The 23,802-nt window shown below is 35.3% G+C and overlaps 3 protein-coding genes across 5 annotated transcripts; all 3 read left to right on the top strand.

The window, feature by feature from the left end:
• Positions 1-7,718: 7,718 nt before the first annotated feature.
• On the top strand, positions 7,719-16,527 carry LOC111803456 (protein SCAR2). 2 transcript variants are annotated; one of them, XM_023687859.2, is made up of 9 exons: positions 7,719-8,091; positions 9,059-9,222; positions 10,031-10,154; positions 10,238-10,367; positions 11,474-11,535; positions 11,630-15,539; positions 15,630-15,716; positions 15,812-15,916; positions 16,025-16,527. In XM_023687859.2, the coding sequence occupies exons 1-9, from the start codon at positions 7,937-7,939 to the stop codon at positions 16,079-16,081; spliced, it is 4,794 nt and encodes a 1,597-aa protein (XP_023543627.2). In that variant the 5' UTR covers positions 7,719-7,936; the 3' UTR covers positions 16,082-16,527. The 2 variants fall into 2 exon arrangements, with proteins under 2 accessions (XP_023543627.2, XP_086983899.1); XM_087127773.1 differs by having other exon boundaries at positions 11,471-11,535.
• A 1,326-nt stretch (positions 16,528-17,853) lies between these two features.
• LOC111803221 (solute carrier family 40 member 1) lies at positions 17,854-21,992 on the top strand. Of its 2 annotated transcripts, XM_023687533.2 has the most exons (8): positions 17,854-18,281; positions 18,646-18,796; positions 19,592-19,788; positions 19,878-20,342; positions 20,961-21,132; positions 21,252-21,389; positions 21,504-21,614; positions 21,699-21,992. In XM_023687533.2, the coding sequence occupies exons 1-8, from the start codon at positions 18,181-18,183 to the stop codon at positions 21,861-21,863; spliced, it is 1,500 nt and encodes a 499-aa protein (XP_023543301.1). In that variant the 5' UTR covers positions 17,854-18,180; the 3' UTR covers positions 21,864-21,992. The 2 variants fall into 2 exon arrangements, with proteins under 2 accessions (XP_023543301.1, XP_086983437.1); XM_087127311.1 differs by lacking the exon at positions 18,646-18,796 and having other exon boundaries at positions 19,698-19,788.
• A 599-nt stretch (positions 21,993-22,591) lies between these two features.
• On the top strand, positions 22,592-23,029 carry LOC111804271 (seed maturation protein). The gene has a single exon (XM_023689014.2). The coding sequence runs from the start codon at positions 22,654-22,656 to the stop codon at positions 22,903-22,905; it is 252 nt and encodes an 83-aa protein (XP_023544782.2). The 5' UTR covers positions 22,592-22,653; the 3' UTR covers positions 22,906-23,029.
• Positions 23,030-23,802: the final 773 nt, after the last annotated feature.

Here is a 23,802-nt window from a genome sequence, read left to right as displayed (position 1 = left end):
CCCTTTTTTTGTTTTTTTTTTTCTTTTTTTACTAATTAGTGTTCATTTTTTCTTTTCACCCCACCAATGGTAAATTTTTAAATATTTTCATTAAATTAAACTATTAAAAATTATGGTATATACGTAAATAATATTATAGGAGACTGCCGTCTGTCATCAAATAACAAAGTTAAATTTTTTTTACTGGTTTAAAAATATTATTTTGATTTTATTTTAATAATATACAACTATATATATATATATATATATATATATATATTTAAAATATAAAAAAGGAAGGTTAACTAATTTTTTCATATTCTTTCTATGGATAAATGGTGTAATTAATTTTACAAAAATAATAATTAATGTTATAAATAAAGATGTCTACTTGACCCGAGAAAGCTTTCTCCATCTTTGTTCTCATTTTTTATCCTTGCGAAATATCCCTATAATTTTGTAGAGATTTGGGACGGAAATTTCTGAAAGAGAATACACAGGAATTGGGTTTCCTATGAAAATAAAAGGAGGAGATGGGTGGGGCGGGGCAGGGAATTGAGCAGAGACGAGGATAGGGACGGGATGAGAAATACAATCCCTGTTTCCATCCTCGTTTATCTAACGGAGAGAAAATTTTCCCCACTCCCACTCCCTCTCCATTTCCTATTTAACACAAATTTTTTCACTAGCCCTAATACCGTAGGGTAAAATAATAACTCATTTGTAGAAAATTATGGGGCACCGAATTAGGTGGAGACAAAAACAGAGACGGGATGAGAAATATAATCTATGTCCCCGTCCTCGTTTATCTAAGGGGGAGAAATCTCTCTTCATTCTCTCTTCATTTTTCATTTAATACAGATTTTTTACTCTATTCGAGACGTGTCTTCATTGACCCTAATAGCGTAGGGTAAGTAGACCTCTATAGAAAAACTCTTCTTTCTCTCCCCTAATAAATATTTTAAAGCACTATTAATGTTCTATAACTCTAGTTTAATAAATTGGGTTATTAATTTTATAAAAACAATTATTAATATTACCAAACTCTTTCTTCCCTCACACAAGAAATTAAGCTTTTAATAATATTAATAAAACATAAATTAGTAATCTTAGAAAGCATTCCCAATTAATTGGATTATTAATTAATTAATTATATATATATATATATTAAAACTACTTGTTGATTATTTATTTATTTATTATTATTTTAAAATCAGAAAAATATTTAGACCTCTAATATCTTAATCGAAGTAGGTGTCTAAATTAATTGAGCTATACTCACGTTTGACATTTTTATATTATTAGTTAACTGTTTTTTTTAGTTCATCAATATTTGTGATGAAAAGATTAAATTTTTTTATGTCTAAGTATATGCTAAATTAGTTAAGTTATACTCAAATTGGTATGTTTATTATTTTGGTTAGAGATATATGTCTAAAATAATTAAATTATGCTTAGGTGGACCATCATTATGGTTGACTTTTTTTTTTAATGGATGAAAAGATTTGAATTTTTAATTCGACCATATATCTAAACCAGTTAAATTATGTTGAGATTCAAGAAATTATTATTATTATTATTATTACGATGGTACACATTTTAACAAAATAAAAAATAGATTAATTTTAAAAGAATAAAAAATAAAAAAGGCAAGTTTTTTGAGCTAACCCAGTTGACTTTTATCTTTTGGATTACAAAAACCCGAGCATAGGTTGATCGAGGAGAAACAAACAAAAGGATAAAGGTAGGATAAATAATGAAATAATCGTCGTAGATAGATGGAAGGATCACAAATCGAAAGAAAACATCCATTTAAAAAAAATACAAATAAATGTATAGATGGATTATGTAACAGCTCAAGTCCATCGTTTGTAGATATTGTCGCTTTGGCCTTTTATGTATCGTCATTAGACTCACGGTTTTAAAACGCATCTACTATGGACATAAAGTCTATAATGGTATCAGAGTCAATCACCAAACGGTGTGAGACACTCATTAGAGTAGGGCTAGACCCCCTCTCCATAGTAGATGTGTTTTAAAACAGTGAGGCTAACAACGATACGTAACGAGTCAAAGTTAACAATATTTGCTAGCGGTGAGCTTGGGCTGTTACAAATGGTTTCAGAGCCAGACATCAGGCGATGTGCTGACAAGGACGTTGGCTCTCAAGGAGATTGTGAGATCTTACGTTGGTCGGAGAGTGGAACGAAACATTTCTTAAAAGATGTGGAAACCTCCACCTAGTAGATGCGTTTTAAAATCGTGAGTTTAACCAACGCTAGGGACGATTACCGATTAGATAATGTTGTCTAAAATTCCGACCTAAATGCACCACTTAATTTGATCAAAATTAAATTATTTTTATTAATAATATAGAAAAAAAATGAAAATAATAATAATAATAAAGACGTCAATGTAATAATTAATAGGACAATGATCTACATGTACGGACCATGAAATTAAAGAGCACCAGTTGGATCCAGCCCAGCTGAAACCCACTCGTGTGCATCAGACTTTTATTACTTATTTAATCATTATTATTTCCTTTTCATATATTTATTATTATTATTATTTATTCATATAAAAGCCTAAATTATTTGATCTTATTTATTTTTCAAGTTTGTAAATTTAGTATTTTCAAAGTACAATAATTGAATAATAATAGAAATAGATTTTCATTAAAACACAAAGGGTAAATTTGTAATTTGAAAAAATAGTGATGAAAAGAAGTAACTTGGACGAGGTGACCCGAAATGAGGTGATAGACAATCGATGACTTACAAAAAAAAAAAAAAAAAAACGTTTACAACAAAAACTCTAATACTTAAGTCAGACCAAAATTTTAAGACTGTAAAAAGAAACTAGAGAACGAGAAAGAAGTGAAAATAAGGTATTTTTACGAGCATTGACCTAATATTTTCCTTTCACCTCCTGGATTTGGAATGGATAAGGGAAATGAGCTAATTGGGGTAGCATGCATGCCGCTTGAAATGAATTCATCACAAGGTCGACACCGAGGTGAGGAATCACCCAATTACGTCTTTTCCCATGTCCAATCTAGTCCTAAGGTATTTTTCGAAGCTTAAATTTCTATTGTTCTCGAGCCCAATTTTCATTAACTCATTCCGACTTGGTTTTACCCTCAATTTTTTTCTTTTTAGACTTATTCATTAGATTCAAACTTACTCGTAACATATATTTTTTTTTCACATGATCACTTAATTCAATCGTCTAATCGTTCTAATACATATCAAAATATTTAAACCAATGAAAACTTTTAGTACAACATAATTGATTATCATATATATATATATATATGGCTTCTATAATTGTATATATAATCCTATTTTGTACCATCGATATGTTCATTTATCTGATAAAATATGTAACCCAGATGTCCATGTAGATTAATTTTTTTTTTAAAAATGATTAATTTCCTACGTGGATATTACAGATATTTTAGAAATAAGAAAAAAACTAATTTTTGCATGGATATGGTTTAGAGAGAGAAAGAGAGAGGAGAGAGAGGAGAGAGAGAAGGTGAAGACCAGGGGAGGGTGTTTGGTGGTGGGTATCTATCCATTCAAGTTCAGAAGACAGAAATCATTAATGAATGATTTGGTCAGCCAGCTCATCTGCTGACTGGTCTAAGGACCTCCAAAAAATTTAATAATAAAATAAAATCTTTATGAAATTCAGTTGCTTCATGTTTGTGACAAGACATACACAAGGACACGTGGACCAAAATTATATGAAAATATTTAACTTCTTATTTTTTATTTTTTTTTATATTGAATTTCGGTGGGTTAGGCCCAATAGTAAGCTTTCTTTTGGCCCAATTATTGACTCAAGAATGGGCTTTTTAGATCTCATGGTCCAAAGTCCAAATTATGTTTAATTTATACGTCAGATCCTACGTTGATTGGAGAAGGGAACGACGCTCGCTCTAAAGAGAGTAAATTGTGAGATCTCACATCGATGTCAGCGAGGAAGCTGGTTCTCAAAGGGGGTGGATTGTGAGATCCCACATCAGTTGGAGAAGAGAACGAAACATTTGTTTAGAAGAGTGTGGAAATCTTTGTCTAGCGCATCTTAAAACCTTGAAAGAAACTCCAGAAGGAAAATCTTAAAGAATACAATATCTGCTAGCGGTGAACTTAGGTTGTTATACGTCATGTCATGTTTTGTTTGAGACTTCTTCTTATACCTACGTCCACTCCCACAAAGATTGAGTTTTGTCCCAAATTTAATCATTATTATAATAACAATATTAATTAATTAATTCATTAATTAAAATTAGTTTTTAAAGTAAAGTAGGTTGTGTATACCTAACTCGTCTAACTAACACAAAGTACGATAACATACATACCTAACAAGGTAAGTAAGAAAAACGTGTATCATGCCTGAATCTAACTAGGATTTACGGTGGCGGAAGAATTGGAACGGTTAGAATGTGGTGCAACTCATAAGATATGCTTCTAATATTTACTCATCTTAACCGATCAATAAGTGAACTATTTTGGCTTAATGTTGGTGACATCTATACTAGGTATCAAGTGATGACGTAATAGATTGACTAGACTTATGAGATGACCACCATAAACGACATTTCCTATAAACAAAGACCATTATTAAAAGACGTAAAATGTCAGAATGTTCAGGTTTACTTTACCATCATTACGATCTTGATTGCAGTATTCGAGAGCGTTCAACAAGTTTCATGTTACTAGCGTTCAATTCTTTACGTGGATGAAGCTGTTTGAGTTGAAAAAATTTACCATATGAACAATCAGGTAGTCTAAAATAATATCTCAACCCACCCCACGAACATACGCTCTCAAAAGTAGCTTTTCGGGTCACGAGATAGATGAATATAAAGCAATTTTCCGTTTAAAGTCATGGGCTATTTGGTGGGTATAGTCCCTAGAATGGGGAAGTGGAAAGGGTTTGGAATTTGCTACAACTAAATCTTAAAAGCTGATGCCTTTCTTCCAACCTTTCTAACCCAACTCTTTAAAGCTACGTTTATATGATGCCTTTCACCATTTTCCTTTTTTTTTTTCTCTATATTTTTTTATTGTTAGTACTTTATTACTAAAATGCCCTTCAATCTCGTGTTAAAAAATAACCTTAAATTTTAAAAAGTTTTATTAGTACTCGGGTCGAAAATACCATATTTAAAAAAATACCTATAAAATTTTAAAAGAGCTTAGTTTAAAAATATTAATATTATTTTTAAAAGTTTATTGTTATATATATATATATATTCATGTGTTGCTTATATTTGTTAAGATTTTTTTTAATTATTTTTATAAAAAAATTTAAAAGTGATTTTCAATGTTTTTGAATGTTTTTTATTATTTTTTAAATAAATTATTGACATAATTAAAACTATTTTTTTAAAGATATTATTGAAATTTTTAAAATTTTTAATTATTTTTTAAAAGTAACAGTAAAATTGGAAGATATTTTTATTTAATTTAATATAGAAAGGAAAATAATTTGGGCCCACGGCCGTCCACGTCGCCAGAGTAGACGCGGTTTTTGTGATGGTTCACGGGTTTCCGTTCTACAGGGAGCTAAATTACATTTATGACCTCGAGTAGTTGTACGTACCAAATAACGCCACGTGTAGAAAGATGGGTATAGAATAATAAATTGTTACATGGGAGTGTGGGAGAGCACAACAGTATGATGGCCCAAAATAATAATAATTAATAATAATATTATTCTTTATTGGCATTCGCTTAATAAATAAATAATCATAATTACTTTTATTGTTTTATAACTAACTCTCTATTACTATAATCTTCTTTCTTCTTCAAGTTTGTTTCTAATTTTTTAATATAATATATATACGAAATTAAAACTTTAAAAAAAAAAAATACCTGAATGAACCATGAAACACGTCCCGATGAAAGTAATTATGAAGATAAGATGACTAAAAAAGACTTAAAATAATTTATTTTTTAATAAAATGGGGGAAACGAGAGGGGGTATAAATGGAATTTGAGACATTTGTTTTTTTTAAGAGAGAATTACTTGTTAAGCATAATGGTTGTCCTTTTTTTCTAAATAAAATCTCCTTAATCAATTTGTTTTCTTAATTTAGAATGCAAGAAAAAGGAAAGTTGACATGATTAAAAGTCAATGCAACGGACGGTGGTGATGAAATAGGAACAGCAAATTACGGTGGGGTCGGGAACAGCGGATAACTAACCGTAAAAATAAATAAATAATAAATACCATGATCCGATACATACAACAACCAGCACAAAATAAGCGCCATGATGTGCTCCGCCTCCCTTCTTTCTTAATGCTCTACTTCTTTTTGTTATTTATTTATTTATTTATTATTATTTTTTTAAATTGGATTTTTTTTTCTTTTATAAATAAAAATTCCAAATTAAATGTTGCAATTTCTTATGACGGTGTCTATTTAAACGGAAACTACCCGTTTCATTATAACTCAACTAATTTATGTATTCTCTTTAAGTCCACGGCTAGAGTTAGTAGATATTGTCTTCTTTAGACTTTTTTTTAGGACTTATTCTCAAAATTTTTAAAACATGTGTATTAGGGAGAGATTTCCACACCCTTTTAAAGATGTCACAATCTATCCCCTTTGGGGTCCATCGTCCTTGCTCGCACTCGTTTCTCTCTCCAATTGATATGGGATCTCATAATCATTGTAAGATCCCACATCGGTTAGGAGGAGCACAAAACATTTTTTATAAGAGTGAAAATTTCTCCCCAGTAAACACATTTTAAAAACATTAAAGAGAAGTCGGAGCGAAAAAACTCAAAGACAATAATATCTGCTGGATATAAAAAGTCTTCCAAGGTTGTTTAACTAAAAGTAGAAAGAAAAAAAAATTCGACTGTGTTACCAATCATTTGGAAGTAGATATTATGTCATATCATATAATGTCTATAGTTTGTGATATGAGATAATTATAGTCACAAATTTAATACAGTCATATATTATTACTATGTAGTCACCTCGTCATGTTTTTTCGTATTATATTATTATGCGAACTTGAAAAAATAAATACATATTTTAAAAATTTTAAAAATAAAATTACTAAAACGGATAAAATTATAAATTTAGTTATTGAGTTACAAACTTTTAAAATTTAAGGATATATTACCTATAAAATTGAAAATTTATAGTATAATTAGACATAAAATGTAAAATTATATAGAATAAATTAATTAAAATTTTATTTTTTTTAATTCTTTTAATGACTTATTAGATAATAAGTTGAAACTTAGAAGGCCGGTTAGACAAAAATTGAAAGTTCAAAAACAAAAACTTAAAATATCCCGAGATCAAACTTGTAATTTAGCTTTAATAAAATAAGAAAATATACTTATTATTTCTTTTAAGTTACGCTCGGGAGCTACAGGAATTGTTTTTTTTGGGATAAGCTTGCTTATTCACAAGCTTATCCCTGCTCCGACTGACACCTGGTAGGTTTTTGATCTTCTAAACTTTTTTGGTGTTCGACTTGAGCTGTATTATATAGAAACTCGTCTTATGGAAGGTTAGGAGGCCGAGCCCCACTCGTGTGGCTTAGGTCAACTAACAGGATAATTAGTATTTTAGTGATTTGACTAGGTTGATATGATAAGTATTATAATAATTAATAAAAATATATATTTGTGAAAATATTGTATAATTGAGTAGAGAGTTGAGGTCACATTAAATATACCGTTTCTAACGGAGACTCAGACGACCGTATATTAATTCATCCGTTCACATCTTTTCATCGATTCTCAATTAACTCAGCTTTTTCCCAAACCAAAAATTTTCAACTGAAGATACTCATGCTGCAAATTACAAATTGGCCGATGAGAAATGTAGAAGGAAGGACAATCGGAGTACGGCGGTGAATTTGAGAACCAGTGGAATTGCAGTTTCGAGCTTGAGGAGGAAGAAGAAGAAGAAGAAGAAATGCCGCTGACTCGGTACCAAATTAGGAACGAGTACGGCTTGGCGGATCCGGAGCTGTACAAGGCCGCTGATAAAGATGATCCTGAAGCTCTTCTTGAAGGCGTTGCCATGGCTGGCCTTGTCGGAGTCTTGCGCCAGCTCGGTGACCTTGCTGAGTGAGATTTTATTTGTTTTTTTTTTTTTTTTTTTTGTTCTGTTTCTTTTACTGATGTATATATATATATATTTTTGGAGTGGTTAGTTCTGATTCATCTAAATTGTGGATGTTTAGTAATGGATGAGTGTTTGAGCTTGGAGTTGGGAGCTGCCGGGGATGGTTTTTGAGTTGAGTGATTGGAATGAGCGTTGAATTGAGAAGTTTGTGTTTGAATCAGAGTTTTTGGAGTAGATTGTGTAATCAGTTGACCTTTCCTTCATTAGGTTTTGGATTTAAGTTAATGCGGTGACTGAAATGCTGGAAACGAGGGATTTATAATAGTTCATGGAATTATCGGCTTGAATTCTCCCTCTCAATTAGAAGATTCATCTTCTCTAGTGGCTCCTCAATCCTTTTAGCTCTTTCAGTTTCTTTGCTTTCTAAATTACGTTCTTAAACTGCTTGTTGACGACTTGTGATTTGCGTTGTTACCCTACGCGAGTTGGTTCATAACTGATTGAGTACTCAGCAATTGGTAGGAGTTTATGGAAATCTTGGATTCGCCGTTTGTATTCTAATCCTAACTTTCTTAAGTTTTGTGTACTTCCACTTGTAATTTTGGTACTTCAGCAGCTGAGCTTCTTAATATTCTTTCCTGTTCTGGTAATAGGCACAAAGTTAACCGTATGCAAGGATTCTAAATTTCTGAATGATATTTCACCACACCATATTCGGATTCGGTTCCATTGATGCATTTGTTGTATTTTTTTAAATATGATTGTAGTATTTCTGTTGGAGAGTCTGATAAATATCTGGTAATACGTCAGTTATCTTAATGGGGACTTGGAAAGATTGTGAAAATTTGATAAGACTTGTTTTAGATATTTAACTACTCTAAGACCCTTTTTTAAGTTCATAATATTTAAAGAAGATTTGCTGTTCCCAGAAATCTGTCTTCATCTTTGTTTCTTTTTATTTGTTGAAAGGTTTGCTGCTGAGGTATTCCACGACTTACACGAAGAGGTCATTTCAACGGCTGCAAGAGGCCATAGTCTTATGATTCGTGTGCAGCAACTTGAGGCAGAAGTTCCTTCAATTGAGAAAGCATTTCTGTCCCAAACAAACCATACATCTTTCTTCACTGGTGCAGGTTAGTCTACCGTATATATTGTTATACTTATACCAAAAATGACGGCCACCACCTTGATTTTATTGATGGATTTGAACAGTTGATTTGGGATCATGAACTGATTCAATGTTGTAATTTTCCTCTTTATTTTTTGAGAATTTTACAGAATGTGATGTAAGGACTTAGAAAATTACGCAAATGCAGCACAGAATTGTCTTGTTCATTTTTTTTAAACTAGTCTTGCTACCTTGTTATTGATTTAGGTTTTTAAGTGCATATTTGATCGGAATACTAGTTTATGGTGTTAAAAAAGTACAGATTAACATATTGTTTTTTTTTTCTTGAGAACTGCATGTATCCTGATCATGACTAGTAAATTAAATGTATTTTTCAAGTTTCATAGAATAATTCAAACCATTTTCTTTAAATAAGATATTGATTATGAAAGAATACAGTTTGGTAGGAAGGTTGGAGTGGATATTGCAAGATCTAATTAACCTGTGTATTTAATGTTGGCTTGTTATACATAGAAGGTAGCATGCTTCTAGGCATTTAATTATTTATGTGGTGTATGTGATTATTTATCTTATCGAATCATTTTCATATTGAATCATTTTGATCCTGCATCGTAGGAATGGCTCAAATGCTGTTGTTTCATTTAGATATCGGGCTAGTACATTAGATTAGACCACCCAAAAAATCTGTTTTGTACTTTTTGTGTGTGTTTCAAACGACTCAAGTTCATCTAAAATGAAATGAGGTTTGTATTTAGAGGGTTCTAACATCTGAAGGATAAACTTTTAAATCACAATCATGAGCTATATTGCAGGACTTGACTGGCATCCTAATTTGCAGTCGGAGCAAGGTCTTGTTGCTCGTGGAGACTTACCTCGATTTGTCATGGATTCCTATGAAGAATGCAGGGGTCCCCCACGTCTATTCCTTTTAGACAAGTATGTTATACTCTGTATAAATGAAAAAACATTGTGTTTATAGGATTTAACAAGAAATCCTTTGACTGTCTGCCTTCGAATAGGTTTGATGTTGCCGGGGCTGGGGCATGTTTGAAGCGATACACTGACCCTTCAGTATTTAAAGTGGAATCCAAAGCTTCTGAGAGATCAAATATTGAGCCTCAAAGGGAGAAGAAAAACCGTAAAGTGAAGGTATGCTCAATATCGTAGTCAATTCAATACTGCTTATCCATTTCTTAAAGCACTTCGATTCTTTACCTCTCACAAATTTGACTGGTTAATTAGTTCATTTGTTGTCTTCCTTCTTTCTGCTTCTTTTGTTTCCCGTGATATTAAATGACTAGTTCTAGTCACATATTGCTCCAGTAGATTCATATGACCTTCAGAGATTAAACATTTTGAGAAGTTCTATGAAACTCACTTCATCCATTCTGGGAAGTGGTCAATGTGATTAGGAATGCCTTTTAAGAGTACTTGTGAATATTATTAAAGTATTAAGGGTATACTAGTCATTAGTCAGGTAATTTGTTAGTGGGGACTTGTTATAAATAGAGCAAGTGGGATGGGAACGGATGGAGGTAGACAATTTCTTAGTGAATATTGGCTTGAGTATGAATACTCTAGAGAGGGAAGTTTCCAAGGATCTTGAATTACTTGGTAGTTTTCTTTCTGTAGTTTCTTCTATGTGAACATATTTCTAAGTTTTTTTAAAATTAATTTTTGTTATTTTTTTAAAATTACAATACATGTATCTTTTACTTCATGTATTGGCTACTGTTCTTATGTAAATATTCATGCATACGATGCATATGCTTTTGGGCACCTTTTTTTTTTTCAGTTAAATTATTTGTTTATCCATGTGGTGGATGAATGTTTACTCAACAGATTAGTATTGTCAACGCGATACATGGAAAGGCTGTCCAATCGTGCATGAGTCATTAGCTTGTATCTTTCTGGCTTCTCTAAAGATAACTTTAGTTGAATATTTATTATTTACCTACAAAATATTTGCATTTGAAATCTAAATTTGCATATGGGTGCTTTATTTTTGCCTTTGCATGTGCGACTTGCATATGTTGGATCAGTTAAAAAGTTAATCAAGTTTATTTACCCGTTACAATAATGGGTTTCTTAATTTCTTAGAGAAAATATGTTCATTTGGGCACATTTTACCCATCAGTTCTAGGACTGTCATTTATGGATGCTATACACGCACTCTTCTTACTACTCAAGTGAAACTTATCCGTGCATGATTGTGACCTATTTAGTTTTAAAATATGGCTCTTGATTCCTAGCAGAAGAAAGGACCACGCAGGAGGAATGGAGGAACACCAGAAATTGGACCAACATCCCATGCCAAGTAGGGTGTCTAATTCCTTATTTCTAACTTGTCCAACTGCATAAGTTCACTTATAGATACTTGATTGATCACGTCAACCCAACCATTTGTGCAGACTACATCAATTGTTCTTGGAGGAGCGCATTGACAGTTGTTTTAATGACCCTTCACGGCTTGTAAAATTGAAGAAAAGGCAATTCAATAGATGTGTTAACTCCAAAAATGGAAAAAGCTACATGGAGAAATTTTTGGAGACTCCTTCTCCAGAGCATAAGATGGTTTATGAAGCATCAGTTGCTGAACCAACCTTGCGTTCAATGTCAGATAATACCAATGAACTGGGGCTTCGAATACTTGATATCACTATGGTGAGTCCTGCAAGCAAGTCTCCTGGAAGAGTAAGTACATGCTCTTCATGTATAGCTGAAGACGAAGAATTAAAAAGACCAATCAACGGTGGTGTTTCTGGTGAGGAGATTTTGAAGATGCCTGAATCAACTGCAGATGATGAGATTGAGACGACTCCCAATCTTCAAATGGTGGTGGTTGAAAACCACTTAGAATATGGAGAAGGGAAAACAGGGAGCAGTATAGATGGATATCGTTCTGATGAGGTCATCAGTGAAGTAGACAATTATGTGGATGCTCTTGCTACCATGGAGTCAGAAATAGAAACAGATAATGAACCTAGATCTAAAAATGTTAACCTTGGAAAACAGAGAAGTGAATCTGATGCAAATGCTGAACACATAGAAGCCCAAGCACAACTATCAGATTCACAATCCTTCGTAAACTCCTCAGGATCAGATGATGGTAACAGTTCATTCAAGAGAGAGAGATCAAGTTTTTCGTGCTCTGATACATTACGTAGTTTGCCTGACAATATTCAATATGATTCTGAAGAAACAGCTAAAGTATTACCTTCAAGTCCTAAAGCATGTATGGCAGATATTGAAAACATGCCATGTAATACGGATTATACCTCTCATTCTCATGAAAGCAATGCTGATGAACATGGAGTGCTTGATTATACTAGTGTTGATGAAGAAAGAATCTCAAAACCTGAAGTACCCGGAGGTCCATGTTTTTTGGATTCAATTTCTCCTCAACCACTGTTAGACACAGAATCATTCCCATCTCTATCTTTACAGGACGAACCGAAGTTGAATAAGAAATCATCTACCAACCTTATTAATTCTGGTTCGCAGATATCAAGTACAGAGACAGACCCAGGTTGTCATAAAGATGTTCACGTTGATGTTCCCTCCAAGACTACTAGTAGCGCTGACCACACAATTCCATTTGAAAGTTGTCGTATTAGAGACAGGGAGGGTGAGGATGTAGATGCCACATCTGAAAATTCATTGCATCTTTCAAATGTCTTGGGGCAAGCTGTTGAGATTGAAGCGGTAGAAAAGGTAGGGGATACAATGCTGCAAAAAGAGTACCAAGATGATAGAACTATTGACAAGCAAGCCTTGCGAGAAATTGACCCGTCTCCTAGTTCTTTATTTCCCGCTGAGACTTCGCGTGCTTCTACAAATGATTCTTCAGATAACAAATATAATTTAATTTCCCTGAAAGGTGATGATAGCATTGTGGCCGCTGAAGCAAAATATTTGCCTCTTGCAGTAGATTTATCGCAGACTCAGGCTTTGAAGGATGACAACATTTTAGTAGCTGAAGCAAAATATGACGACTTACCTCTTGCAGCCGATTGCTTGCAGACGCATGATTTCAAGGATCAAGTGGAAAATGTAGCAGTTCAAGTTGAAGATGGTATGACAGAAATTGATGTAACATATTCTGAAAGGGATGCAAATATTGTAGATATAAGAAGGCCAGCTGATGATGGAAAAGTAACCACATTCACCCATGCTGATGATACCTCGGAAGAACTGCAACTTTGTTATCCAAATGATACAGTTCATGAAATGCATTTAAGCTCACGAGACTTTGTTGAAACAGTTAATCCAGAAGGTGTGACTTTGCCTAGCACTTCTGTTTCCTCCCGTGATGTAATTATTTCATCAGGTGATCTGGATCATGAGGACTCCGTAAGTTATAGTAATTTTGCAACTGGAAAGGTTCGAGCAGATGAGTTTGTTGATTCTGTAAACTTTAGTGACGTCGTGACTGAAGAGGTTCAAGCAGATGAGGTGGTCAATTCTGTAAACTGTAGTGAAATTGTGGCTGAAAAGGTTCTAGCTGATGAGGTGGTCGATTCTGTTAACTGTAGTGATGTCATGGCTGAAAAGGTTCAAGCAGACAAGGTGGTTGATTCTGTAACCTGTAGTGACGTTGTGACTGACAAGGTTCGGTCAGATGAGATGGTTGAGTCTGTAGACTGTAGTGATGTGTCTGCAGAGGTTCAAGGGGATGGTGTGGTTGCGTCTACTTCAATTGTAGCCAAGACTGCTACCATCGCCGAAGTCACACCCAAGAATTTAAATAGTTTCAGCGATGAAGAAAATGTAAGCACAGATAAACTTCACACTGGAGCATTTCAAGCAGATGGATTTGATTTTGATGCTGATCCCATGACCAGAAATGATGTGAATGGAGTTGTGAGCACATCCTTGCTTGGTCTTTTATCTACATCGGAGAATATGAAGAGTGATTTGCTAGAAAACCATCCTGGCTTTGAGAATCCATATCAAAATCAGAATGAATTGATTTCAGACTATCCGGATTCAGGGCTGATTGATGGCATTCATAATTTACCTGTTCATACGTGGTCGCAATGCACTTCAGTTATCGATAATCTTTCTTTTGGTCCAGAATCTTTGGAACTAAGAGATCTGGAATCTGAGCTCAATTCTTCCCATCAGTGTGATCTTAATGAAGGCATTGAATTTATATCTCCTCCCTCTCTAAGTTTCTCCTCTGCCGTTGAGACTTCCAGTGAGCCATTGCCAGGTTTGCAAGCTAAACACGAGGATATGGGGCCTGTAGGGGCAGATGTTGATGTTTCCAATTCTTCACGCCTTGAACAACCATCTCCAGGACAATTAGATGAGGAAAAAGTTCAACTGGTACAGCCTTCATATCCAGTCCAACAGGATCAAAGTTCTAAATGCACAACTATTGAGGCAACCATTCAAGCTGGACATTCTCTATCAGAGTTATATATACAACATCCAATCGGTGAACTCGATATGACGGGTCGTACAATGGATACATTACAGCCTGTCCTACCTAGCGACATCCTGCTGCCTGAGGTACCTCGAGTCGATTTGAATGAGATGCCACCATTACCCCCTCTACCTCCAATGCAGTGGAGGTTAGGGAAGGTTCATCAAGCTTTTCCTGCTCCACCTAGATGTGAGGATCCACTTCACTCGATATTACCATCGAAAGCTGAAGAAAAGAGCATATGTTTGAAATCCGAGAACCCCTACACATGCTTTCAAGATAACAAGCTTACACATATATCTGGTCACATGGTACATAACACAATGCAGCCTCCTCCATTCACAGGGCAAATGCACATGATTACCAACGAAGTTTTCGAATATAGTTCTGCCACCATGGAGAAACAATACAATAACCCATTTTTTACGTTACCGCCAATGCCCCAGGAAACCCTAGAGCTTGATTCTCTTAAGTCTGGTGGAGAAGAAGTACAAGCTGATTTGAAACTGCCTTCACTAGGACCGACAAACGACGACGTAAATTGTAAAATTGATAGTGGATCTTCATATGGGCAGTCATTCCAATCGTTTAGCAACTCAGCATCACAAATAGACTTGAAGCCTGATATACCTCAACATGTATCACAAGATTCTGAAGGGGAGAAAAGAAATTCCCATGCTATGATAGCACCTCTATCATTCATGAAGAACGAACAATCTCGGGATGATTTGCCATCTACTGAGGAAGAAGTAGCTTCATCCTCTAAAACAGCTCTTATGCCATCGACCTCTGGGGTCGGTATGCCTAATGGAAAACCACCTACTAGTAGTAAGCTACTTCGTCCACGAAGTCCTCTCATTGATGCTGTCGCTGCCCACGATAAAAGCAAGGTTCTATAATATTTCATTAACTATTTTGAGAACTTACTCGGTGATAAGCTTATAAAATACTTGGAATTAACTTTCTTGACCAATTTGCAGTTGAGAAAAGTTTCTGATCGGATACTACCTGAAATTGGACCCAAGGTAGATGAAAGAGATTCACTGCTTGCACAGATTCGAACCAAGGTTGAAGCCGAACATTGCTCTTATTAATAATACATTGACATGAATTTCGTGGTGCTGTTGCTTTGCTAACGAATTATTCTGATTGTAATTTTCAGTCCTTTAGTTTGAAGCCGGCAGCCGTAACGAGACCCAGTGTGCAGGGTCCAAAAACCAATTTGAGGGTCACTGCTATCTTGGAGAGAGCAAATGCGATTCGCCAGGTATCCTCTAGCTCCCTCGAACCCAACTCAACCCAACTCAACCCAACCCAACCCAACCCGTATCTTTCTCTTAGCAATGGAACTTACTTGGAAACTATTAAAAAACAGGCATTTGCTGGAAGTGATGAAGATGACGATTCTGATAGTTGGAGTGATTCTGAATAAACTTCACCTCCTTCAATCCATAAATACTCCATCGCTGCTTCGCCATGATCTGGGTTGAGATTTCTCGTTCTCCCTTAAATGGTAATTTCTGTAGTTTAGCATTCCACTTCATCTCTAAGCTTCTTCATATATGTATAAAGCATACGTCACATGTCCTCTGGGTTGTCTCTATTTTTGTTTATCTTTTGGTCCCTTGCTCTGGGTTCATGAACAAAGCAGTACCACCCGTCAACCGAACAGTATACAACGTCGAGAATAACATACGATACGAGGTAGAATATTATCATTCAACAAGAGCTGGACCAAACACAATTCAGTGCTCCTGGGTATTTGGTATAATCTTGGCAATTGTAAATGGTATTGGAATGGATTAAATTTTGATATGTAACGTACTTTTGATGTAAGTTTTGTAATTGTAGTACCGTCTCATGCATATTTTTGTCTCACCCTGTTCTGTTCTGGCCTCGTATATTATAATGGCCACCTTTCTTAGTACATTAAAATTCTTTGCTACTCTTCACGTTTCATGCCAATATATATTCATGTTATATAGATCTAGCTTTGTCTAATGCTAAGAAGCACGGATACTTTGGTGTGGCTAGCGTGTTCATGTCCACATGGACACACTGACGTTCTAATGTTTGTTAGACTCATATCGAACACTTGTTAGTGTGTAGATGTGTTATACACTAATTGTTTAAAGTCATAATAGGTCCAAAAGTTGTATGCAATGTTCATCAAGTATATTAAAAACACATATATGTCAATCAAACGTATTTTTTAAGCATATAAATGCATAAACGTGTTGACTTTGAATTTTCTTCGTATATAAAAAGACATGTTTTAAAATGCATAAGACATGTTTTAAAATGCATAATAAATGCGTCTCTTGTTATGTCTTGATCTTAGATTTTTCCTTGTCCTTGTCCGACAATTATGTTTTTCTAATCAATTTGTTTTTAAGGATAAATCTTGTGATTTATTTTATTTATTTATGGTTTCAATATATAAACAAATTTATGTAGATGGAAGATGACTCAATTTAAAGGGTTTTCGTAGTACAACAAGTAGAATTTCTTAGTACAATACTCATTTAAACTCTAAAAAAAAAAATCTCAAAAATACATTACAGTTAATTTTAGATGACAATCGTTAGCACTTTATTTCAAAAATACTAACAGTATTTCAAAAATACCCTTGAACTTACAAAAAAAATTCATTAATACCCTTCAACTTTTTTGAAAAAATATAGTTATGAAATTTTAAAAGTACATCAACACCCTTTACCTTTCTAAAAAAATTCTAAAGAATTCTTACCATCAATAAAGGGACAGAAAACTGTCTATGGACATCTCATAAATTATTTTTAAACGAAAGTTTGAGTATTTTTGAAATGTGGTACTAGATATAAACGTACTCATAAATTATTTTTAAACGAAAGTTTATGAGTACTTTTGAAATGCGGTACTAGTTCGTATTTTTAAAATTTTTAAATTTTTTTTTTTAAAAAAGAAAATTAAAAAAAGTGAAAATATTAATGAAACTTACATAGGTATTTTAAGAAAAAAATGTTTAAAACCATTAAATTTGAAACTATTTGGTAAGGTCAAATTTCAACCTCAATACCACCTCTTGGTTGGTCACATATATATATATATATATATATATATATATGCATGCATGACAGTGATGATGAGCATGAGTCATGAGCCCTTTTAAATAATTCTTTTTTTTTTTTTTTTTTTGCATATCTGCATGACAGAAAGTTGCTAATTTAATCATGATTCTGTGTCAGTTCTTCCTCAGCTCATATCAGAACCTCCATATTTACAAAGACCCATAAGAAAAAATTGTCGCTTCCCTGAATATCCATTTCCACAGAGACACATAAAGAGACCCACCTTTTTCTAATCATCGATCGAAGAGCGGCAAGCAATTTCCCAAGTTAGAAAGGGAAGAATTCCCCGTCTGGGAATTCGAAAGTCAAACTCCCACTGATTTCGTTCTGTTTACCCTTTTCATTGATCGATTCAGTTCATATTTCGTTAAATCTCATATTGATTTTGATCCAGAGGAGCTGTGATTGAAGAAAAACAGTAATGGAGAATGAGCCGCTTCTGTCCCCTCTGCAATCCCCTCCTTCTTCTTCTCTGCTTCGGAGTCTTTACGCCGGACACTTCTTGGCCAGATGGGGCGCTAGGTTTTCCCCCTTTCTTCTTACTGTTTTGTTTTCCATTCCGATTATTCCCGTCATTTCATAGATTTTAGATGAACCCAGTTGTTTGTTTGATAGAATGATTTGAATCCCTGTTTTTGGTTTGATCTTGTCATGTTTTAGGATTTTATTTCATTATATCAGGATTGAAAACGGTGTAAAAAGAAACTTGGGATTTGTTTTGTTTTGTTTCGAACGTTTTCTTCCATTGTTGCACAGATTGCACACTAAGTGTTTGTATTTATGTCTCTTAGAGCAGATTTTGGTTTTGTTTTTTAAAACTCGAATTCTGTTCCAACCCTTTTGATTGGATTTGGATTTGTTCTTACTGCCTTTGATTTTGTCACAGAATGTGGGAATTCTCCGTTGGTTTATATATGATCAGTGTGTGGCCCAATTCTCTACTCTTTGCAGCGGTTTATGGTGTTGTGGAATCTGCTTCCACTGCTTTCTTTGGTCCAATTGTTGGTGATTGGGTTGACAAGTTAGCATACGTCAAGGTTTTGCTCTCTTTTTGCTTACATTTTCAAAAGAAGAAATGATTAAACTTATGATCTCCATAATGTGTATGATATTGTCAACTTTAAGCACGAGGTGTCGTGATTTTACTTTTAGTTTCCCCAAAATGCCTCATATGAATGAAGATGTATTTCTTACTTATAAACCCATGATCATTCCCTACCCCCTCCCAACAATCCTCGCCTCGAACAAAGTACACCATAAATCCTCCCCTGAGGCCTATGGAGCCCTCGAACAACCTCCCCTTAATCAAGGCTCGACTCCTCTAGAGTCGTCGAACAAAGTACACCTTTTGCTCGACACTTGAGTCACTTTTGACCACACCTTCGAGGCTCACAGCTTTTTTAATTTACATTTGAGGATTTTATTGACATAGCTAAGTTAAGGGCATGACTCTGGTACTATGTTAGGAATAACGACTCTCCACAATGGTATGATATTGTCTACTATGAGCATAAGATCTCATGGTTTTGCTTTGGACTTCTCCTAAAGGCCTCATACGAATAGAGATGTATTTCTTATTTATAAACCCATAATCATTCCCTAAATTAACCAACGTGGGCTCCCTCCCTACAATCCTCAAGACATTATGCTCATCCATCTTAGATATAAGTACAAGCCAGGCTATATGGGTTTATCATGATCATCTATTTGAATGAAACTAAACAACCATGGATCAATGAAATGATCAAAGTAGGCTTCAAATATCCTCCGGATGAAACACTTGCTGTTTGCCTGATTGAAGTAGTCGTATATTTTTGGTTTTATGTTATCAGGTTCTCAAAATTTGGCTGGTGACACAAAATCTTTCGTATATTATTGCTGGAGCGACGGTGGTCGCGTTACTGTTCTACTCAGATTTGATATCCACCTATTTCACAGGGTTCATTTTGCTTGTGATATTGACGAATATCGCTGGAGCTGTTGGCGCGCTTTCATCTCTTGCGGGTACTATCTTAATTGAAAGAGAATGGTAATTGATTGCTGTTTAGTTTTGAATAGCATTTGAGAAGAAATTTCTATCCAAGTGATGTTCAAGTTGCCAGTTTGGTTTTTGCACAGGGTGGTAGTGATATCAGAACGCCATCCTCCTGAAATGCTGACAAATATAAACTCTACGATGAGGCGGATCGATCTGGTCTGCAAGCTGTTTAGTCCTGTAATATCTGGTTTCATTATTAGTTTCGTTTCTTTGAAGGCATCTGCTGTGACTTTGGCAGTTTGGAATATCGTATCGGTTTGGTTCGAGTATTGGTTGTTCACTTCTGTGTATGATGGGATTCCGGCTTTGGAAGAAAGCAGCCATAGAAGGGTCTCAAGACTTGTTCTAAGAGATGTAGAAGGGAGTAGTTCTGTCTCTCGATTTCTGGATTACGAAGATGGACATTCGGCTGAAACGAGCTGGAAAGTGAAAATGTTCAACTGGTTCTCAAAGTTCCCATTTGTTAGTGCATGGAAGGTGTATCTAGAGCAAGACACCGTACTCCCGGGGATCGCTCTCGCTGTGTTATTCTTCACAGTCCTTAGGTAATGTCTGAACCCACTTGCTTTACCAATGCACTCATTAGAACGCGTTTGCAAGGGAGAGGTTTCCACATCCTTATAAGATATGTTTTGTTCTCCTCTTTTATCGATGTGGGATCTTATAATCCACTCCATTGGGGCGCAACGTCCTCACGGCACACCGCCTAGTGACCGACTCTGATACTGCTGTAACAGCCCAAGTCCACCGCTAGCAGATATTATTCGCTTTAGCTTGTTACGTATTACTGTTAGCCGCCTCACGGTTAGGGAGAGGTTTCCACACCCTTATAAGATATGTTTTGTTCTCTTCTCCAATCGATGTGGGATATCAAGGTAAAGGTTACTCGATGTTTTCACTGACAAAACCGTGAGGTTGACGGCGATACGTAACAAGTCAAAAAGGATAATATCTGCTAGCGGTGGTCTCAGACCGTTACAAATGGTATCAGAGTCAAGTCACCAGACAATGCGAGACACGGGTTGAAATAGGGCTAGACCCTTTTCATAGTAGATGCGTTTAAAACCGTGAGACTGACGGTGATACGTAACGGGCCAAAGCGGACAATATCTACTAGCGGTGATACTCTAAGTCTCCCATTCTCAAACTTTTTTCTCTTCCAGCTTTGGAACTTTAATGACTGCAACCTTAGAATGGGAAGGGATACCTGCCTATATCATTGGAATTGCACGTGGAATAAGCGCTACAATTGGCATTGCAGCAACACTTGCTTACCCTATTATACAGTCTCGAATTTCGACACTTCGAACAGGCCTCTGGTCTATTTGGTCTCAGGTACGTTTAAGCGTCGTAGTAGCCATTGGCTAACAAGAGACCGTTGACATCGAAATGAAAATCTCTCTTTATCAACCGACCAAAACGGTCATTAATATTGATTGTCAATGACATTGCAGTGGTCCTGCTTACTAGTGTGTGTTGCTTCAATATGGATGCAAAACAGCCTCTTGTCAGCATACATGCTAATGATTGGAGTGGCAGCGTCTCGGCTCGGACTCTGGATGTTTGATTTGGCAGTCATCCAACAAATGCAGGTATGAAGCACAGCAGCATTCAAATCACAATAGAATTTGCTTCATATTATCTATAATGTAGTTTGATGTAATGAATGGGGAGTTCTTCTGTTTGCTTGCTTTTCATATCATTAGGATCAAGTCCCTGAATCCGATCGTTGCGTCGTCGGGGGCGCACAAAACGCTCTCCAATCGACCATGGACCTGATGGGGTACGTTATGGGAATTGTCGTCTCAAATCCTCAGGTGATACCATCCTCATCATCATTGAAGAACAGTCTATGATGAAGTAGTTATTAACTGTTGGTTATGGTGGCCATGTTTTTGCAGGATTTCTGGAAGCTGATTCTGATATCGTTCACGGCGGTGACTTTGGCTGCGCTGCTCTATACCGTCCACCTCTACCGTGTCCGAAAGCATCTGTTTCACCTGGAGAAGTTGGCTTCTTGCTTCTCAAGATGGTCACCAAGCTTCACTGTTAATCACTCTTTCTAATGAAAGTGAACAAGAATATAGTTTCTTTCCGTTGTGTAAATCGTTTGTGTTACATTCTATGAGAAGAAACGGATCATGTTCGGTTCAAATTTTTATGTTAGTAAATAAATCTAGAAGTGTCTCAGCTCACTGCTAGTTAGATATTGTCTGTTTTGATCGTCGTCAGCCTCATCGTTTTAAAACGCATCTGCTAAAGAGAGGTTTTCACGCTCTTTATAAGGAATGTTTTGGGGTCAAACGCCCTCGTTGGCAGACCGTTCGGTGTCTAGTTCTAATACTATTTCTAATCGTCTAAGTCCACTGCTAACAAACATTGTTTGCTTTGGCTAGTTATGTATCACCGTCTGTCTAAAACGCTCTTGAGAGAGGTTTCCACACCCTTTATAAGAAATGTTTCGTTTCCCTCTTCAATCGACGTGGGATCTCACAATCCACCCTTGAACGTCGAGCATTTATTAGAATCTTTCGTTACCATCTCCAACCCCGACATGGAATCTCACAGAATCAATCAACCCATTAACACTAATTTAATAAAATCTATTTGGAACAAAAGTTTATCCATTAGCCAAAAGTGAAAAAGACAAGAAAGAGACGGACAGAGAGGAGGTGGCAGAAGGGGGTGCAGCAGAGAGCAGGTGGTGCCCTTCAACCGCCCACTCACCGATTGCATGACCGCCACGACTCCTCTTCTTCAAATCCCAACCAACCCATAAATAAACACCATTTCCAGTTCCCAATTCCCTAATCAACTCATCCCTTTCCCACACCGATTCTAATTCCGTGATTCGCAATGTCAGGAGCTCAGGGCGCGCAGCCGAAGGACTCGTTCACGGCCACCACGTACGAGTCAGTGCCCGGGGGCGAGAACCGCACCAGGACCGATCTCCGTTCCCGGGAGGACGCCGGAATGATCCAGATCGATAAACTTCAGGACAAAGTGGAAGACGCCGCCGGGAAAGGCGGCCCGGTGTTCGGCGCCGGCAAAGATGACAAAAAACAAGACCTTGGAGTTAGCGGCACAGGACAGGACAGGACAGGATAGGATAGGATAGGTAGTTCCTTGTTTTCTCCTAATATATTAGAAGGCGTCGAAAGAATCGAACCCTTTAAACGAAATTGTACTTTCAATTCCACTTATGTTTCAATTCGACTTTCAATTTCACTTATGTTTCTCGTTCTCACATCATGGCTTTGTCCACTCCCAAATGGGCCAACAACCAATCCCCAATCATGTTCGTTGTTTTAGAGTGTTCCCAATTTGGCATTTCCTCATCAAAATGAGCTGTGTTTGATTTTGATGTGTTATTCATTATTGCAAATGGAAACCCATCTCTATTTCAATCAAACCCATGTGCTTAATTCGATGACGAAGACGTTCTTTTAAATACACTTAACTATGTAATTCGTTCGATAGAGACATTAGAACGTGTATTGAAGACGTTTTATAAATACACTTAACCATGTAGTTCTTACCATACGTATACCATTTTCATTTTCATGTATCTTTAAGATCGCTCTATTCGAAATGTAAACTCGTGATTTTTTTTTTTTTTTTTTTTTGACAAAATTATCAATTTAGGTCCATCGTAATACCTTATCTCTTTTCTTTACCATATTTTTTTAAAAATTTAAATTATTTGTACAGTGGGTCATAAATATTCGTTTCAATCTTAGAAGGTTCGGTAACAATTAAAAATATATTTTGAAAAATGAATAATTTATTTTAGAATAACTTAAAGTTTGATAATCAAAAAGTTATATTCCAAAGTGATTAATGGAGAATTACTTTAAAATTGTTTTATACTAATTTAACATATATAGAATCAATTTTAAATTTAACTAAATATAGAATATTTAATAAAATTATATTTATTAAAATAATTATATATATGTATATATATATATATATATATATTTGTTATAATCAGATTTTTTAATT

The sequence above is a fragment of the Cucurbita pepo genome, chromosome 10 (genome assembly GCF_057944985.1).
Source record: "Cucurbita pepo subsp. pepo isolate OVF chromosome 10, ASM5794498v1, whole genome shotgun sequence".
Classification (NCBI taxonomy): domain Eukaryota; kingdom Viridiplantae; phylum Streptophyta; class Magnoliopsida; order Cucurbitales; family Cucurbitaceae; genus Cucurbita; species Cucurbita pepo.
Note: the sequence above shows the minus strand (reverse complement) of the source record. Positions and strands in the feature narration are given on the sequence as shown.

Bases quoted from the DNA above. Each gene is read 5' to 3' on its own strand.
- LOC111803456 (XM_087127773.1), top strand. From the start codon at position 7,937: ATGCCGCTGACTCGGTACCAAATTAGGAACGAGTACGGCTTGGCGGAT. The intron at 9,223-10,030 runs GTTAGTCTACCG...GCTATATTGCAG, and splicing joins ATCTTTCTTCACTGGTGCAG to GACTTGACTGGCATCCTAAT. The intron at 11,536-11,629 runs GTAGGGTGTCTA...CCATTTGTGCAG, and splicing joins GGACCAACATCCCATGCCAA to ACTACATCAATTGTTCTTGG.
- LOC111803221 (XM_023687533.2), top strand. From the start codon at position 18,181: ATGGAGAATGAGCCGCTTCTGTCCCCTCTGCAATCCCCTCCTTCTTCT. The intron at 18,282-18,645 runs GTTTTCCCCCTT...ATTTTGTCACAG, and splicing joins TTGGCCAGATGGGGCGCTAG to AATGTGGGAATTCTCCGTTG. The intron at 21,390-21,503 runs GTATGAAGCACA...TCATATCATTAG, and splicing joins CAGTCATCCAACAAATGCAG to GATCAAGTCCCTGAATCCGA.
- LOC111804271 (XM_023689014.2), top strand. From the start codon at position 22,654: ATGTCAGGAGCTCAGGGCGCGCAGCCGAAGGACTCGTTCACGGCCACC.